Source organism: Leptidea sinapis, chromosome 1 (genome assembly GCF_905404315.1).
Source record: "Leptidea sinapis chromosome 1, ilLepSina1.1, whole genome shotgun sequence".
In the NCBI taxonomy this organism is placed as follows: Eukaryota; Metazoa; Arthropoda; class Insecta; order Lepidoptera; family Pieridae; genus Leptidea; species Leptidea sinapis.
Genome location: NC_066265.1, coordinates 29672524 through 29693119, shown reverse-complemented (window position 1 = coordinate 29693119; position 20596 = coordinate 29672524). Strand labels below are relative to the sequence as shown.

The following is a 20596-nucleotide window of genomic DNA, read 5'->3' as shown; positions in this document are numbered from 1 at the left end:
GTCGAGAAGCACCATGCTTGAGCACCGTGAGGCGATGGTTTGCTGAATTTGAGAGAGGTGGCCAGAGGGGCGGCCTTCAACCACCGTCAACGAAAATAATGTGGCTACTGTTAAGCGGCTAATTGAAGAAAACCCGCGGATTACCTATGAGACAATTCGAGGACTATTGGGGATTTGTATGAGCCAAATTCAGAAAATTACACGAAGAATTGAAAGTTCGGAAACATTGTTGTAGTTGGAACCCTCATGAACTGGCCTGCGTGGAATGGTGCTTATAGATGCTAATGAAGTACGACCACGGACATTATAATGCTGTTTATGACATTGTCACAGGAGACGAAACGTGGATTTATTGTTTTGAACCCGAAAAAAACAGTAATCTTGTGAATGGGTGTTTGAAAATGAGAACAGTCCATCAAAATTGATGCAGGGGAGAAACGTTGGTAAAAAATGATCGCATTTTTTTATCAGCTACGGGTCCCATCTGCACAATTCCACTTGAAGACCAAAATAGTGTTAATGCCGAGTGGTATTCTACCATTTGTTTACCCAGGATGTTAAAAAAAAGTTCGTGAAAGACGACCAAAAAGCCGCGTTCTCCTACATCATGACAACGCTTCTTCACACACGGCCAACGAAACTAAGTCATTTTTAGCTTCCGGAAAAGTACAACTCATCACCCATCCTGCACATAGACCCGACCTAGCACACTGTGATTTCTGTATTTTTCCCAAATCAAAGGTTTCACTTTTACCAATTCCGAAGATGCAGTGATAGCGTTCAATCAGCACGTAGAAAACATACCTTCAGATCTGTGGTCCTCCTGTTTTAAAAAATTGTTCGATCGCATGAAAAAATGTTTAAAATGTAAAGGACAGTATTTTGAAAAGCAATAAACATAATATTTTGGTTATAACATGTTTTTTTAAGTTACGCAAAAATTTTACTATTTATATTATTTATAAATATTTTTTTACTTATTCTGATACTACCCAATTGAGAGTTACCGCCTAGTTAAAAGATTTGACGATGGGTACGAGAAGAATTTATATTATACAGTAGAAGCAAAAGTAAAACACATAAATTCAGTCTAATTTGTTTTATTTGTAAAAAAAAAACAATTAAAATCATTAAATATATACTGTTACAAACATGTGCGCTTTTTGCTCGGGAAAAGACGCGGTCTTCCGGAGCAAAAAGTGGCATTCGAGACCGCCTAGCCATTAGCGAACCAAATATAATATCTTATACCAACTAAAATTGTTTTACAATACCAAAGAGTTATCGTACGGTAAAAATGGAGAACGCAGAAAGAAGATGTTACAGCTACTTTATTTAAAATTGAAAGATAACGTGAATTAAGTGTTAATTTGATGAGAATTTCAAACTTGTAAACATTCAAGAAATATATGCTTTACACTGTATAAATGAACAGACATGGGTGGTCTCTATCCTATTCCTTAACTTCAATAAATTAATCAGGAAATTGAATTCAGAATATTATTACGTTCATAAAATTTAAACTAACATTGAGCGTTACTTAAAAGCGACATATAACATGAATATCGTGCAATAAGTAAATATAATGTGCTTTCACATTACGCTCTAATATAGATATATAATATCATAAGAATTACGTTCTAAATTACATTTTTTGTACCTAATTTTCATTCATTTGGGCGTTTTGGTCACTAAATATTGGCTAAGTTTGTTCATTATTCACTAGAGGAACTAATTCTAATGGAATGATCGAAGACGCTCAGCTTGCGGAATGGCAACGTGGTGATATTGAACGAGTGGTCGTCCCTGTCACTTGATGACTAGCTTGGTTGCTCACAGCGTGACCAAAATATCTGTGGAACTGGGCTTTGCCATAATGAACTTTACAATTTCAAAAATAAACAGACAGACACACATAACATTTATTTTCCAAATACTTCATGTACAATATATGAACATGAAAGTATGTAGAAGTATCGTATATTCATTTGTCAAAAGTAATGTCATTTGTATAGTGTAATATGTCTTTTTATCCACAGAAACTATGGTCGGATCTTACATTATATCATTCTACTGCTGTTTCTAGAATAAATAACTTAATCTAATACCAAAAGCTTCTCTGTCATAACTAATGGACGCGAGATACGAAAAGCTATATCTAGCTCGTCTGTTTTCCAAGCAGTTTTATAAATTACTTATCCAACTTAATGAATTACAAATTCAGCCATCTTTTTAGCGCTTATTTATAATATGTAAACATAAATATAGCACGACCGCTCTAAATTGGCTCAACAATTAACAATATAATTAATTAATTTGACAGAGATTATACTAACACTAATAGTCTCTACAATACTTATAGTTTCAACAACGACACTGCGTTAAAAATGCTGGATGAGATTACAACACGATAATCCCCAGATCACTCAATGATGCCTAAATTTTCTAGTGACCCTACTTCCGTGACTACTTCCGTTGATGAGAAACCATCTTGTGTTGTGAATTCAGACAGTGATGTAATAGGATCATCCATTCCAGGCGTGGAAGAAGGATTGTCTTGGATTCCGGTAGTTACTTCAGAAGATATCTTATCATCGCTCTTTTCCATAACAACTTTTGTGGGTTTTCTATTTATAGTTGGAACGTAAGATTTAGTTATAATTTCAAAGTCTTTCCTGTCTTTACTTTTTGTCTTGTTTTGAGGATCAGAAACATTGTCAATAATCGGCTCTTTGGTTGTGGGCTCGATTTTGTCATGTGGAGGGGGAAAATCGGTAATGCCATCCACACCATCGTCTTCTATCTCAATAATTTTTTGTTTATTTTGAGAGGTCTTTGTCTTAAATGGTACTTCAGTTATCGAGTTTAAATTCCAATTATTGTTATTCTTACTTTTATAACCAGCATTAACTGGAATTAGCTCTTCTGAATCAGAAATAGTTGTAGGAATAGATCCATGTTCACTTTCTGTGGCATCAGTGCGGTTACTGATAGATGCTACATCACCTACTAATTTAATTAGATCATTAATTAGTAAATCATCTTTTCTGCTTTTAGGGGTATCTAGTAAAGGAGATTTTTTTTCGGTGTCAGGTATCATTTTAATTAACTCAACATTATCAGTCACACTTTCTTGTGATCCATAAGGCGAGATAATAAACTCAGTTGTTTCCACATTTTCCAGGGAAATATTAGGTTCAGGCAAAGCTTTGGATTGTGTAACTGTTTCAGAAGTCTGCTCCGCTTTATAAGGGTCAGAAGTAGACGATGTGAAGGTTTCATCTAAAATCTTTTCAACTACATCATGAGGATTTTGATCACTTGTTTCTATTAATAATGAACTCGGATGCTTTTCTGATGTTATTTCTATATTTGTTGCCATCCGATTTCTTGCAATCGTAGAGAAAGTATTTTCTGATGACAGTGATATTCTATCTGTCGTTGCTGAAACTTCACCAATATTAAGATTAATGGGATTTTTCGTAATCATATCACTTAATTGGATTGCAGTTTGGTGTGTGGTTGTAATTATAGTATCCACATAAGTATTTGTAACTTGCACTTCAGTCGTGCCGTCGTTTTCAATAGTTGAGTCGTCATCTGGTATTAAAGATGGCAAATTTAAGATTTCAGTTGGTAAAACTGACCTTAAATTTAACATTGAATTTTCTTTCAAAGTGGTTGAATCCGAAAAATCGGTATTTGTCGTAGTGGTCTTAAAAGCGCCTTCAGACGAATTATCGGAATTAAATAATTCACTTGAAACCAACAAGCCCGCACTAGTCGATTCTATAATTATTGGGGATTCTGTTGATATCTTATGATGTGATGCTACGCTAGTAGCATGTACATATGTATGTTCATTTTCTACATTTAGTTCTGGTAAAATTTCATCTTCGTGATTGCCAATAACAGAGAGATCATCGGGTATGGGTGGAAAAGCTGGATTGTGATCAAACAAAGAAGGGTCTTCCTCTTCAATTATTGGAGACTTAGTTGTTTGGGGATTTAAAATTGCCGGTTCAGCCGGTGAACCCAAGAATATAGCCATAGTTGGTATTTTAGAAGGAATCAATGCACTATCACTTAAATCTTGAGTTGATAAATTAATTTTCGCAGGTGATGTGTTATTGCTATCCTTAAAATCAAAACTTTCTGTAGATAACTTGGTGTCTAATGAGACTTCCGTGAGAGGAGTTTCATGCTTTGGTAAATCATTGAATGTCGAACTACCATCCACTGCAGCTTCGCGTGGAATAACTTGGGACTTGGATGACGTATATTCAGACATATCCATGGATGACGGTATGATTTCTTTTACTTTGACGTCAGTTTTAAATGGGATTTCTGAGACTGGTGTAATTTCTTTGATTGTAATTTCTGGTTTAGCTGGCTCTGCAACTGGTACAAGACTCATGCTAATTTCAGTAGTTGTAGTAGTGTATGTTGGTGTAGTTATACCTTGAAGCGTCGTTACTCCTGAAATACAAAATAAGCATAATATCAGTATTAAACCTACTCTATTTATACTATTAGTTTTACTGCTTAGCTTTATACGATCAGTTTTAACTTTTTCTCTTTTAGTTTTATTTTTATTTTCAGTTAATCAGGTGATGTTAGAACATAAATTTTAGATAGCATCACACAATGACGTTCTAATGTCATTGGCATCACAGAACAATTTTGTAAATACCTTAGTAGGGTGTTATCGGGCGAATTCAGGCGTTATTTTTTTTAAGGAGAACCCAAACATAAATAATCAAACATTAGTGCTTTAATATCAGTTATAACATTTTGACATCTCTTAGTAATCGCCTGCGTACACTTAGCGATTACTTGATTTGTTTGCCCTCTATTGACATTGTTTTTTAATTGAACGCATACCTCGTAATGGACAGTTGTCATATTCCGGACAGCAACGGCCTGCAACAAGTCGGGGCTGACAATCGTCACGCACAAAGCATGCAATACGTCTGCAGACTACTTCCCCGCCCTGACAGTAGCAGACCCGGCAAGGATCCTGGGGGTCTATTAGCTTCTCCCCATTACCGTATACTCGACCTTCTTGCTCGCACTCTGAAATACATTATAATCTCTATGAAAAACATGAAACTAAATAACAAATATTCAAAACATATGCATGGCATTAACGAAATTTAGAATCTGGGTCATATTACTAATAGAGCAAACCGATTTTGCATTACTAATTAAGTCGTTAGTTATCATAACATGATTATATTGTCTTCATATATTTACTTAGTGATTTGGTGTGAATTCAGTTAATATTCAAATATGGGACGTTGTTGTCTATTACGTTGTACAAATCGTTTACAACGGAAACATAACACACGTCACAGACTATTGCAATCTCAATTACATACGCTATATAATAAAAATGTAAAATATATTAAAAATCAACAAACTGGTTGTTTTTGTTAAGTTCTTGCCGACAGTGGTCACTTACTACCAAGTCAACACACACAAAAGTACTCGTAACATAACATTTCAATCTTAGATTTAAGATTGGTCTCCGCTGCTAACGTAAGATAACGCAATCGTAGTCGTGAAGTGCGGCAACTAAATACTACTCCCAAGTGGGCGTACTCGAGCTAGTCTCGAACAATGTGTGACGTTGACATGCCATTTGTTCTGTTAAGCTTTGGTAATAATTGAAACTTAAATGCCGGGTTGCGAAGTAAAACTTTTTAAAAATAATACTACAAGAAATAAGAAATACACTGGGATCACATAACACCAGTAAGTATTTTGTATTTTATTAATTTCAATGTAAAATAACACGAAGCGTATGTTACAAAATTTGAAAGATGCCATTGAGTGTCAAGATGCCACGCACACAAGCATCTAATAGAATCTATTGTTCTTAGATAGTGCGGTATCTAGTTGGAACGCAGCTGAGACCAATTCTTAATCTAAGACCTCAGCTTTGTTTTCCTCTTAAGCGCCTAAAGAATATTATTGGCAAGTGTCAATAGTTCTCTTTATTCGTTTTATAATATTTTATTTGTGAACCCACCGCATTGGTATGTAGGGCAGCAGTGGTCTGGTCGGTGGACTGCCTTGCAGCCAGGCCTGGGCTCACAGATCTGCTTCTCACACGCCACATTGCCACCAGAACACTTGCACTTCTCGCATGCACTCGCTCCTGGAAACTCGTCCCCAGACATGTACACCACATCACCCAGAGCACAGCTATCTGAAAGTTGTTTATTAATTACTCTAAAAAAATCACGTGCAACATGAGCACTTAGCATAAACACTTTTAATTTTCCAAACTTTTTTACATTATGAGATTCTTCATATTCATACTGTCGCCATTTCGCCACTATTGCTGCACAAGTCCGTCAGTGTCCGGAACGTTGCAAGCGAACGCAGCAATGTAACGTAAGTATATATATGCGACAGTCGTCCTGTAAGTAATTAGGTCTTATGGAAATGTCATAATCGCCATTTTATTTAGACTTTTGTAATAGTGAATTTATTTATTCGTATTTCGTAGCAATAAGGAGACTTAATAAATTTAATAACAGCAGAACTAACTGTATGTCAGTCTTCGTTCGGGTAGAAACTGCCACTTGATCTCTTTCTTCCAATAAATAGTAGTACATGTCTACTGACGTGTTGCGATTTGAAGAATATGATGCGATCGTTGTATCGTATTACGCTACGCCTTAGATGGTTTTATGATGCGTTATGAATCATATAATATGGTCACTGTTATTGGCAGGCATGTGCTTGTTTCCTATATAAAATACAGTGTAAACTACAGAAGAGAAGTGATATGTTCATCAAGGCAGATTAATTATCTTTTAATTACGATTCAAATATCGAACACAATTATTAATTATTTTACTATTGTATTTTCTTTGATTATCTCGAGTGTGACACATTTAAATAAAACACTTTTAAAGGATTAAAACGCGTGTAATTGTAACTGTATTTTTACATTAGATTTTTGCGTAAAAGTTACATTTTTATTTTAGTTAACCCGACGTTTTCTTTACCTTTCCAGACCTCATTTTCACGGGGACTGAAAACAATCAGACAGACATAAATCTAATGTAAAAAAACAGTTACAATTATACGCGTTTCATCCTTTGAAAGTGTTTTATTTAAACATTTTACTATTATTACAAGGAGCTATGTGTATGGCAAATCCTGTGTTGAAAACCAGAACGTAATCCATTGTACTTTTTTTCGTACAAAGCCACTTGACTCACTGCCAACGGTAGATCTGCTTAATCTTCCCCTTATCACGTGAAAGTAAAGTATACTTCCAAAATATCAGTAATAACTTTAAACTTACTTTCTTTTAGACCCAAATCCACACTCGTTACGTTCGGCAATGGCCCCAGTGGACCTGAAACAAAAAGAGACTCAATATTAAATTCCATACAAATAATATAGCCCAGTGGTTAGTGACCCTGCCTACTGAGCTAGAGGTCCCGGGTTCGAATCCCGGTAGGTGCAATCATTTATATGATGAATATGGATGTTTGTTTCCGAGTCATGGATGTTTATATGTATTTATGTATGTTTAAGTAAGTATATTGTATTAAATATATCAATATATCATTGCCTTGTGCCCATAGGTCAGGCTATGCCTAGTTTGGGGCAAGATAATTTGGGTAAAAGTGTGTCAATATAAAAATAAAAATTACGTAATTTGAAGACAGTCCTAATTGGACCTTAACGAAATAAATCCTATCTTGTTTTTAATACCCACCTCTATATTAATATTTAAACCAAATCCCCAAACCGACTACCGAATATATCGATAATTAGTATCGACAGTTGACACAGCCATCCACACCTTGTTAATGTAGTTGGGTAGCTTCATTACACTGTTATGACACAGAATGTATCTATGAATGTGTGAAATTGTAAGTGTACTGTTATAATTGTTATGTGTGAGTAGTGTTGTAGTGATAGACTATTGTTTTTGTTTGGAAATCTGAAATATTGTGCGAGACGCGATTATTCCTCCCGAAAAAAATGCCACTTTTGCTCCCCTCCAGTCCGCCGGTGGCCCTTGTTGTTTTTTATAAAATAAGGGACGACACGAGCAGGACGTTCAGCTGATGGTAATTGATACGACCTGTCCATTACAATGCAGTGCCGCTCAAGATTCTTGAAAAATCCCAAAAATTCTAGGCGTCACTACAATTGCGCTCGTCACCTTGAAACATAAAATATTAAGTAGGTACATTTTTTGTCTCAAAGTGACGACGACGTCTCAAGGTGGTGAAGATGACGAGTACGGTTGGCAACCCTACGTCTGGCATTCTACAACCCGGCCGGCAACGCTCCTGTGATTCCTCTGGTGTTGCAAGAGATTGTGGGCGGCGGTGATCACTTAACAACAGGTGACCCGTACGCTCGTTTGTCCTCCTATTCCATAAAAAAAACACACGCTTAGCGAGGTACTTTTTTTAATAATAATAAGTAACGAGACGAGCAGGACGTTCAATGGTAATTGGTACGCCATACCCATTACGGTGCAGTGCCGCTCAAGATTCTTGAAAACCCCAAAATTCCTGAGCGCCACTATAATTGCTCTCGTCACCTAGAGACATAAAAATGTTAAGTCTCATTTGCCCAGTAATTTCACGGCGCCCTTCAGTCCGAAATTTAATAATGGTTACACATTACTACTTCACGGCAGAAATAGGCGCCGTTGTGGTACCCATAAAAAAAAGTAGGTTATTCGAATCCCCGCCATTTTTCTTCGATTTTTTTATTGTTTTGTTTACGATTGAGCGATTCATTTTAAACGCTGCAAAAGAACATTATATTCGAGTGAATTTTAATTATTGCACTATACAAAATGTAAATTACTACTAAAATAAATAATTGTTTCATTAATACTTATTTTATTTGTATATAATCAGTAACGAATGATATTAGGTTACTACTAGGACGGGTGTTTTAATGTTAGCAGTAAGCTAACTGTTCCAGAATCTTTTAGAGGATTCATATTCTGGGTGTAGATAAAGTCTTGTATGCAACTGTTGATAATTAGGTATTAAAACACTCATGTGATACTATTATCACACTCGGCTTCGCCTCGTGTGATAAATCCACAATCGTGTTTTAATACCCCTTATTACACAACACTTGCATAAATAACTATTGTAGCATCCAGAATAACTGCTTACTCTAGACAAGGTATTATTACAACTAGCAGCGTCCTGTTCAATATGAGTCAGACATCCAAACAACTCAACAAATTGTCTGTAATTGCCCAGTCAGTTCTGCAAAAACTTAAGTCGAATTTCTGTGCAGTACAAAATAAACCTTCAGCTTCAAACCACAAGGCTGTTAATCTCAAAATTTACTTTAGTAGTTTATTTAGATCTTTTGGATACTGTATCTTTTACTAATATTTATAAAGTTCTATTTTTTATGGAAATTGAGGATAAATGAGTGTACGAATAGGTGAGTTTTAAGTTATCACGCCACCCACATTCTCATCTACACAGGAATCACAGGAGCATTGGCATGAACAGGAGGAATGATTATACCCATATCATCCTGGAAACCCCGCGCAAGGAAACTGTCTCTACAGTTAAGTTGCCCGAAAGATCCTTGAAAACTGCACTTTCTACATTTTATTAGAGTCCCGTAGCAAAATTTGGAACCCTTATAGATTTGCCATGACTTGTCCGTCCGTATGAAACTTGGTAAGTAGATGTATTCTGTAAGTCGCATTAAGATTTGTACAGAAAAATAGGAAAAAACAATAAATTTTGGGGTTTGCCCATACTTAGAACTGAAACTCAAAATTTTTTTTTTCATCAACATACGTATCGGTATTTATGGATAGGTCTTGTAGTAGTTTTTTTTTACACGTCATAAATGGTATTATCAATAACTTAATTAAAAAAAATACACTATTATTAAATCATCGATCAAAGTTGCAACGAACTACACGACGATACCCTGACGACCTGTATAATCGAGTGGTTAGCGATCCTACCTACTAAGCTAGAGGTCCCGGGTTCGATCCCGGTAGGTGCAAGCATTTATATGATGAATATTGATGTTTGTTTCCGAGTCATGGATGTTTAAATGTATTTATGTATGTTTAAGTAAGTATATTGCAACCCATAACACAGGCTATATATGCTTAATTTGGGGCAAGATAATTTGTATAAAAAGTGTGTCAATATTATAAAAACTACAAGAACTTTAGTATTATGTTACTTGTTGCTACGGAACCCTTCATGGGCGAGTCAGACTCCTACTTGGCTGCTTTTATTTTAGTTCCTTGTGTCAATGTTGTGTTAGTCTTTATTTGGCATGTACAAATGGTTACCGACTGTTATATAACGTGGTGTCAGGAATACTGAATACCTACGTTCCGTTCACGCACTGATTAGCGCGAACGTAAAAGTGGGTGACGTAATTATACGTGTGTGTGTTATATTTATACACATAGATATGGTATAGCATTGGAATTAATAACAATAATACTATTAAAAATTGCCACAAAGAAAAATTACTACAAATTGTCGAAGTACCTAGACTTAGCACACGAGGTTACTGACATGTGGGATGTTGATTCAACAATAATTGTCCCAATAGTCGTTTCCGTTAACGGTCTTATAGCAAAGAGCCTCGACCATCATCTCAAGAGGCTCTCATTTAATAACTGGATAAAGGGTCAGTTACTGAAAGCAGCTGTTTTGGGAACGGCACGCATCGTGCGGAAGTTCCTCAGTCTGTCGCCCTAACCACCGGCGGAATTGTCGTGAACCAACGCCGGCGAGACTCTATTTTTTATATTTATATTTGTAATATTGTTTTTTATAAATATGTTATACATATATAAATGTAGAAAATAAGATGAAATTGTAAAAAAGACAATAATACTACTAAATAAAGCATTAAGTTAAATAAAATGTAAAATCACTATATCACAGCACAGCACACCACACACACACAATTACATATATTATGTATTAAAATATTTTTAAATATGATGCTAGTATTTGTTACGTTTAGATAATAGTCGTTTAAATAAAAACGTTTTAGATCACATTTACAGCAAAAAACAGCTTCATCATTATAATCATCATTGTAGACGAAAGATGTCCACAGCGGGACAAAGACCTCCCCCAAAGATCCCCACCATTATCCTTCATGCGCTGCCCTCGTTCAACAATATAACTGAATACAGTAAAAGCTCCTTATTCACGCTTCCTTCATTCGCTGATTAAAAAATCGTGACCCAAGTCCTATATTCGCGGCTAAAGATTTCTTTATTCGCGGATGTAATCGGTACATATTAATAAAAAGAATTCCAACATAGCCCAAATTGCTAATAGAATAGGACGAGATGAGTACGAACAGATAGAATCAAGTGACATTCAGGAGTTGCTTGAATCGCAAGATGAAGATTTGACTGAAATCGACTTGGAGGAAACGTTAAATTCACAGCCCATACAAGAAGACGCTTCAAAAAGCACCGGAAATGTGACATTTAATTTTGAAAAATCTTAGTGAAGAACAAAGACAAATTGCTAATGCCAGTGCTGAATATCAGTTTGAAACGAAGCACCTTTTAAAAACTGCCAAGCAAGAAAAAATTACAAAATTCTTTAAACCGTGGTCTAAGCCTGAAGATAATAATTAATAAGCATGGTCAAAAGCTTCAATTAAATTGTTTTACTATATGTTTGTTTTTTATTTTGTCACCTAGGAACGTATCCCCTATAATCCCATAAAAATTACCATTCCGTATTCACGGTTTCTGTATTCGCGGCATATTTACGGAACATATACCCCGCGAATAAAGAGCTTTTACTAATAATAGAATCCGTACTCACACTTTTCTTCCTTTTTATTACTTTACAGCCGCGATATATTAAGTATTTGATAACAGTTAAGTATAATTACGCACATGCATAATTCATAGTATAAAACAAACAAAAACCCATATCAAGGTGATGGTTGAGTCACTTCCTGGTATCAGATAGTGTATCGTGTTCGCGGTCGCCGCCCGGTCTCGCAGCGACAGCTGACCTCGCCCGCGATACGAAGATGACACCCATCTTGGAAGAATACTGTCTTTATATTACTAGACTTATCGGAGGTTTAAAATATCGCTACTAGACGCTTGTTAAAAAATGGTATTCATAATCTCATATTCGAGCTATAACGCTCATTATCACTTCAATTAAACTTCTCTTACACTTATATAGTATTGGGCCCCTTCCGATTTTAAGCCTTCGACAGTGAAAACAATGTGGGCGGCGTTGATCACTTAACACCAGGTGACCCGTACGCTCGTTTGTCCTACTATTCCATAAAAAAAAAGATAGTGATGAAGATATGAACTGTCGAATACGAGATAGCTGATCGATGTCGACAATGTTTTTACTAAAATTTATTGAAGTAGGCGTTACTTTGCAGAAATCCATAATTATCCAAATGTTTTAAGTTTTTTTTAGTGTTAATTCCGCCAATATTTGTCTTTAAATAATTTGACACGTGTTTCTCCTCTACACGAGGCATCCTCAGGACATGTTGACTCGCCAAAGTCTGACTCGTGCCAAATTTAGGCGCAACACGTATCGAATTGTTTAAAGACAAATATTGGCGGAAATAACACTAAAAAAACTTAAAACATTTGGATAATTATGGATTTCTGCAAAGTAACGCCTACTTCAATAAATTTTAGTAAAAACATTGTCGACATCGATCAGCTGTCTCCTATTCGACAGTTCATATCTTCATCACTATCTTTTTTTTTATGGAATAGGAGGACAACGGGCGTACGGGTCACCTGGTGTTAAGTGATCAACGCCGCCCACATTCTCTTGCAACACCAGAGGAATCACAAGAGAAAGGTGTACGCGCTTTTTTTGAAGGTACTCATGTCGTATCGTCCCGGAAACACCGCACAAGGAAGCTCATTCCACAGCGTTGTAGTACGAGGAAGAAACCTCCTCGCACTGTGGAGGACCGCCACACATCCAGATGGTGGGGATGATATCCTAATTTGTGGCGTGTCGTGCAAAGGTGGAATTCGGTGGCAGGAATCTGACCCGAAAGACGCTGTTCGGTAAATAAAAAATATGATGTACCTAAGTATTCGGGAACAATGTAGTCTAAGGCCATCGGAAATGTGTCTACAAAGATAGAGTTAAAAATTTAACGATTTTATAATATTATGTAATATCATAACGGTTAGGATTAATATCTTATCGGTGTAACTTTTACATTACCACTCTTAATTGCCAGTTTTTTTTTTAGTTTAAAAAAAACTACGTTTAAAGAAACCGACTTCAAAAACTGAAAAGTATCAAATAACTCAAAATTTTATTTAATACACCTTTACCTTTAATATTAATAAAATGCTATTATTTATATACAGTGCTTGCTACCTATTGATAGATTTTAAGTCGGTGCCAAGCTCTAAACAAAATAAAACTTAATATTATAAACAGCTTACTTACTGTAATTATTAAGGTTGTCTCGCGTGTCTGTCCGCTTGGGTTGTTTTGTTCTAGACGAAGCTATCCCGCTCAAAGTCACGCGTGGCGAGTGTAGGTACCGACTTCAAAGCTATCAATATGTAGCACATACAATTAATAATATTTTATTAGTATTAAAGGTAATGTGTATTAAATTAAATTATTAGTTATTTGATACTTTTCAGTTTTTGAAGTCGGTTTTTTTAAACGTAATTCGGATCATAAATCTCAGAATAATACATATAAAAAATATCGATCGAATTGATAACCTCCTCCTTTTTGAAGTCGGTTAAAAATGGATTTGGTATGTTATCCTTAAGAGATAGACATGTGCGATCGCGGACTTTTCTGTACAGTGTAGCGGCTATATAAGATACATAATTCCACTATACATTATTTTGTGTTTTTATTTAAAGCTCCCAGACGGCTTATTTTTTTCCGACACCTTCAACAAACATCGTTAATGTATACAAAAACTTTGACATCAACTTTTGACAACTAACAAGCCATTGACATTGAAAAGATGTCTGTTTCCTTAGACAGTTCCTCGCAAAATCAATTAAAATCATATTTTTTTGTACGAAATGGCAACATTTCGTACTATAGAGACGTATTAGTTATCGGAGGTTTATCAAACGATTATTAATAAGGAATTATATAGAACGTTCGATAGGCTTTAAACACGTTTTAACTCATATAGGTTTATACCGTCGATCGATAAGCTTTTTATTATGAAGAATGCGGTTTTAAGAAGGCGGCTAGAATATACTGGCGTAAAGACGGCCCGACAGCTCTATACGTGACAAATTTTGAGTTGTCAGTGTTAGCCAGTTGAATATTCAAAATACTAAGGAGTGATTTCCAAGCATGGCTCACTGTTTACGAATTGAAAATCAAATTCGGTTACAATAACAATAGATTCGCTTTTTACGCTTATGTATTATGTTCGAATACAACCTGTAGAAGGCTCCTTTGCATAAGATGCCGGCTAGATTATGGGCACCACAACAGCGCCTCTTTCTGCCGTGAAGCAGTAATGTGTAAGCATTATTGTGTTTCTGAAGGGCACCGTAGCTAGTGAAATTACTGGGCAAATGAGTCTTAACAACTTATGTCTCAAGGTGACGAGCGCAATTGTAGTGCCGCTCAGAATTTAAGGGTTTTTCAAGACACTACCATCATCTTTAAGGCAGCATTCGTAAGAAATGTTTTTAATCCACTGTGTTTTTTTAGACTTTGCAAATCCCACCACGAAAAAGTCTCATTTTACGGGTTAATAGATAGCCTACGACACTCACAAATATGGCTTTCTATTGGTAAGCAAATTTTCAAAATCGGTTCAGTAGATCCAGCGATTACGCATTACCCCCTACAACCACACAAACATTACATCTTTCATTTATATAGATGAAGCATAGATACTACTATATAATATAGATATCGTCAACACATATTATATATACTTTAAGTAGTCAGTCTGACTTGTTTGAAGTAAACAATGAAACTGTATACGTGAACTTGTTACCGCGTAGAGTTCAACCCGAGCAAGGGCGAGGCTGTCGCGTGCTCCATTTACGTAAATACTCTATGTCAGTGTGGTAATTAATCCACGGTCAATTATGATTTTGTTGTTGTTGAAAAGCAAAAGGCAACTCATACGCAGAACATTTTAGATAATTGTTACTCGCGGCCCATAGGTTTTTTTTTAGAATAAGGGATGAGACGAGCAGGGCGTTCAGCTGATGATAAATGATACGCCTTGCACATTACAACGCAGTGCCGCTCAGGATTCTTCTTGAAAAACCGAAACATTCTGAGCGGCACTACTATCGCGCTCGTCACCTTGAGACATAAGATGTTAAGTCTCGTTTGATCAGTAATTTCACTAACTACGGCGCCCTTCAGATCGTAACACAATAATACTTGCACATTACTGCTTCACGGCAGAAATAGGCGCCGTTGTGGTACTCATAATCTAGTTGGCATCCTGTCCAAAGGAGCCTCCCACTGGTATCATATTTTGTTTTAATTATTTGCATATTTTGTAACTACTTATATCGGTAAATCTTTCTTTCTTTATTCTTCAATGTTGTATTTTCTATGTATAAGTTATTTGTGTAGGTTTTCAGTTTTAAGCATGTGTTATCCTGTAAGTATCTAAAATATTCAAACTTTTCAAACTCACACATCCCTCGTAATACGCTACGCTGAAAATCAGCGCTGTAGCATTTGCTACACCATACGCTGAGCGGTGCCCATTTTAGCATAATTCTTGATAGTAACTATTATATATTTTCATAAATACTAATTTAATTTAAAATTGCCATGTTTTAATTTTAGGTTTTAATAAAAATTTATACGCTTCAATTCCCCGTTTAACATTATTTTGATACAATGTTTATTTGTGTTAAGTGTAATAAAAATATGTCTATTTCTAAGACGCAAATTTATCGGTTCATTACCAAAAGGTCTCCCTTGTATCTACTTGAGAACACTCCACTAAGCACTAAATAGGGGGAGACAATATTTCACTTCAAGCCGCCTGCAACTGTATGAGATAAAAGTTCGGCCTCACACGGAGTACTGTTTTCACCAAGAACGGCTCGAATCGTTGATAATCAAATCGAAGAAGATCGGTTTGACTCTTTGACTGTGTGTGTTAAGACTGAACATCACGTTATATTGCGAATTTACATCCCCATCCGACTATGTCGATATCGGAGATACTCTTGAGAACCCCTGACTTATTTATTCTACCAGTAAACTAAGGTCATCGCCCTGAACTCGGTCCAATGGCATAAAGTTAGTGTCAGCTGAGCGGCCAGCCGCCCGCAGCAGCTAACATGAATAAAATGGGTGTGTGGGCGGGGAAAAATGGGCGCAGGCAGAGGTGTCCAAACTTTTATAATTGGGTTCGTTATTACATTTTTTTATGTGATTTTTTCCTGAAAATCAATATTTATATGTACTCACTACTTGATCTCAATATACGCCTTAATATGTAAAGGATTTTTTAACACCCTTTATATAACTTGTATATTCATATATTATATAATTGAAACTTCTTGTATCGATAGGCAATCCCTATCCTAATACCTTGCAAAAGTGGCTATCCATCTTGTGGACTCATATGCCTATATTCCTGAACCACGCGATTTCGGAATCTTGAAGTTTTGACTTTAGAGCAAACTGTCACTTTAAAGTTTCATCGCATTCCTTGCCCATGCTATTGCGAATGTCCGGCGGCAGCTGATTCTCACTTCCCATCAGAAGTCTCTCATCTCTTGGCCCCCTTCTATATTAAACGGGATAGAGAAATCTCATAAATTTCTTCTTATTCTCATTAAATAAACCCTTCAACTACAACAAATATACTTAAAATGATTTCACTCTCTTCTCCTCACTCTCTTCCTGGGGGTAGTACAGTAACTACCCCCAGGGCTCTTTTATTTTATTTATATAATGTATGTAAAAAATTAAAAAAAAATAATAATAATAATTCTCTATAAGTACATAGAATTTATATAATTTATTTACTTCCTTCTAAATTAAGCAACTACACCAGGTGATGCAGCAGAAATATATGAAATATAGATTGTATAAAAAAATTGTTGATGCTGAAACTATAAATATAATGGGTGGTAACAAGATTCTTGCCACTTGTCATTAAATCTTAAAAAGTGTAGATTTATGGGTAAAATGTACAGCATTCGAAAAGTATTCTTTTTGAACCTAAATAAATAAATGATTTGTAACATTTAATGTAGTTCTCTCTCGGTTCACCATCTGCCTCGCATTCAGCCACACATTTTTTTCAGATCTCACTTCATCAGTGTAAGGTCAAACTTTCCTCTGCCCTGTTATTTTTGATTGACAATTACCAAAGAACTTTTTGGAAATTGTCCAAACAAAACAAATATATTAAGGCACGTGTAAGTCTTGGCGTTCTTACATAAGGCTAATCGAAATTTCACGCACGGTATTAAGACATTTCTCAGCGTAGCGACGTACACAGCTTAAATAATGTTATTGGAAAACTTACATATCATGATAGAAATAATACACAATAGATAAACAGCGACATAAAAGGGAATTTTCATAATAAAACTCTATAAAATTATAAAGGTTAATTTGAAAGGGTTGCCTACTAGAGCATGGTGAGATAAGGCTATAAGGTGGTTGTCGAAGCGTGCGAGAATTGCCAGATGATCCATAACCCTTCTAACACGATGGAAGGCTATCCGCATGAATTTATTTATAGTACAACATATACACAGTACATTGAAACGGCGCCTATTTCTACCGTGAAGCAATAATGTGTAAGCATAACTGTGTTTCGGTCTGAAGGGCGCCGTAGCTAGTGAAATTACTGGGCAAATGAGACTTAACATCTTATATCTCAAGGTGACGAGCGCAGTTGTATTCTTGAAAACCCCCAAAAATTCTGAGCGGCACTGCATTGTAATGGGCAGGGCGTATCAATTACGACCAGCTGAACGTCCTGCTCGTCTCGTCCCTTATTTTCATAAAAAAAATACTTGATGATTTCGGTATTTTAAGACCTGTTAAAAACCATAAATTTACTATACTAGAGTATTAGACGAAGTTTTAGTGTCCATTAATCTCCTGTCAAGTTGGACCGCGTTTTAATTTTAATGCTTTTATCGTTATTGTTCTGAGTTTTAACCGATATTAATTAAAAAATATAATGTTGGCGTTTTATGTATTAGATTGTTTTGTTACATATAGCAACAATCCAGTTAAGAAACATTTCACAGGGAAATGCTGATTCGGTAATACTATATTCGTGATCTTTATATTTGCAGAACATATGCACTAAAATACTAAATATTACATTAAATATGCAGTAAAGACTATATTTTTTAAAGATAATATTAATTAAATAAAATATGTGTTAGAAAATAAAAAATTGTATACGTGAATATGACGCCGTTTATCAATATTTGTCATAAGGATTGACCAAAAGACCACTAACACACATGAACATTTTAAATTTAGTCTCGCCGCAATGATTTTTTTTATGACAATAAGGAACGAGACGAGCAAGACGTTCAGCTGATGGTTATTGAGAAGCCCTGCGCATTACAATGTTATGCCACTCAGGATTCTTGAAAACCCCAAAAGTTCTGATCAGCACCACAATAATTGCACTCGTCACCTTGAGACATAAGATGTTTAGTCTCATTTGCCCAGTAATTTCACTAGCTACGCCGCCCTTCAGACTGAAACACAGTAATGTTTACAGATTACTGCTTCACGGCAGAAATAGGCGCCGTCGTGGTACCCATAATCTAGCCGGCATCCTATGCAAAGGAGCCTCCCACTAATAATGAGGAGAGTGTTTGTCTATTACGCTAGTATACTAAGTTTATCTTAAAAACAGAAACTAACTATAGAATGTTGTGATTATATGTGGTACAGCTGAATATCTAAGTGTTCGGATAGCCTGGGACGAAATGACTGTACAATACTGTATATTTTTATTGAAAAGAGCGCAAAAAAAAGAATGCTCGGAGAGTTTCTTGCGCCGCATCTTCTCTCTCAGTGTGCCATTTGTTTCCGAAGCGGTAGTAGTACCTAGTATATTGGAAATGACATCAAAAATAATTCTAAAGGAATCAATTTTGAGAAAATAAATGCCTTTTATGCCTTTTTCCAAACAAAAAAGGTTATCAATGTGATATCAAGAAATAAAATGATTGTTGATAAAAAGTCCCGTCGCCATATTTACCCTCGAACAATGGGTTAGTCAGAAGCTGTGTAGTGCCATGCACTGTTGCAGAGCTCCAACGGTTGCATTAAGATGCACTGAGGTGTCCATAAATCCAATATGAGCACTGTTGCCATCGTCACGTCCATACTGTCGCTTACGTATTCACAACATGAACATTGTTAACGATATAAACTTTCCTTTCCTTTCACGTTATCACGTTACTTACACTTATTATACAGATACAAAGGACCATTTCTTTATATTGTTATCTGTGCCAATCTAATTAACGGCCGTTTTCAATAACGTATCTCTAGTTGCGGATATATGCAATCACCGTTTAATGACAAGATCTTATCTATCCATAGTTATGTCATATTATAGTTATGTCGATATGTTATTGAAATGTAGGTAAGCGTAAAAGGATAGATTTTTCTACCTCTAGTAAGTTTAAACTAAGGATAGATAGTTTATTCAAAACGGCCGTAAGAAGCTGTGAGTAGCTGCGTTTGTTAATATCACCGTGAGTACAATCGGATGATTTTTAATTTCTACCCAATTTTTTGTTCTCAATGTTTTAGTAATATACCATTACACCTACTTCTTTGTAGGGGAACGTGTGGGTACCTAGGACAGTTTTTTAGATATCTATATTTTTTTATTTGACGAACTGTACGCAAACGATTTTCTGCATATTTTGAAAGGTCACTTATTTGAGAATTCACTACCAAAATATCATACATGTATATTTCATAGTTACAAGTGTTTTAATAATTAAAACGAAAAAAGGGATTTATGGTCATACAACATACCCTAGGTACCTAGGCCAGTACTATGGTGAGAAGAATTGGAAGTAATTTATAAAAAATATAAGTATTTTTAACTAATACCGTTTTATTCGTTTACATAACATATTTAACAAAAAAGTATAATTATAAAGTATAGTATAAAAGTATGCTATACCAGTTTAAAATTATCGATTTTGAGCGGAACATCAAATTAGCCACAGAAGATAGCAATTACTCATATAAGTGTCTCCAAGATTCTAAACCAATCTCGCTATGTAGCATTTAAGATTGAATAAGTTCTAGTTATTTAAATATAAATATCATCTATAAAATCAAATTATAGACTGGTATCAAGGGAAAAGGAATCAAGGAAGACAACCCATTAGATGGGAAGATGATTTTAAAAAAGTGGCTGGACCAACGTGGAGACGATCTGCTCTGGACAGATCACAATGGAAATTTCTGAAGGAGGCCTATGTCGGCAGACAAGCGAACGATGTAGAACAGGGGTGCTCAAACGGTCGATCGCGAACGACAGGTCGATCACGAGTGCTTTTTGAGTCGATCTCCAGAAAGAA

The 20596-nt window shown here is 35.7% G+C and overlaps 1 protein-coding gene across 1 annotated transcript in view; it reads right to left on the bottom strand.

The window, feature by feature from the left end:
* Window positions 1-1084: 1084 nt before the first annotated feature.
* LOC126964436 (uncharacterized) overlaps window positions 1085-20596 on the bottom strand; it is a 73703-nt gene continuing 54191 nt past the window's right edge. The window contains exons 3-6 of the mRNA XM_050807543.1: window positions 7325-7378; window positions 6035-6214; window positions 4885-5076; window positions 1085-4479 (exon numbers count right to left, since the gene is read on the bottom strand). Of these exons, the coding sequence (XP_050663500.1) occupies window positions 2423-4479; window positions 4885-5076; window positions 6035-6214; window positions 7325-7378 (2483 nt within the window). The 3' untranslated portion in view covers window positions 1085-2422. The remainder of the gene's footprint in view (window positions 4480-4884; window positions 5077-6034; window positions 6215-7324; window positions 7379-20596) is intronic.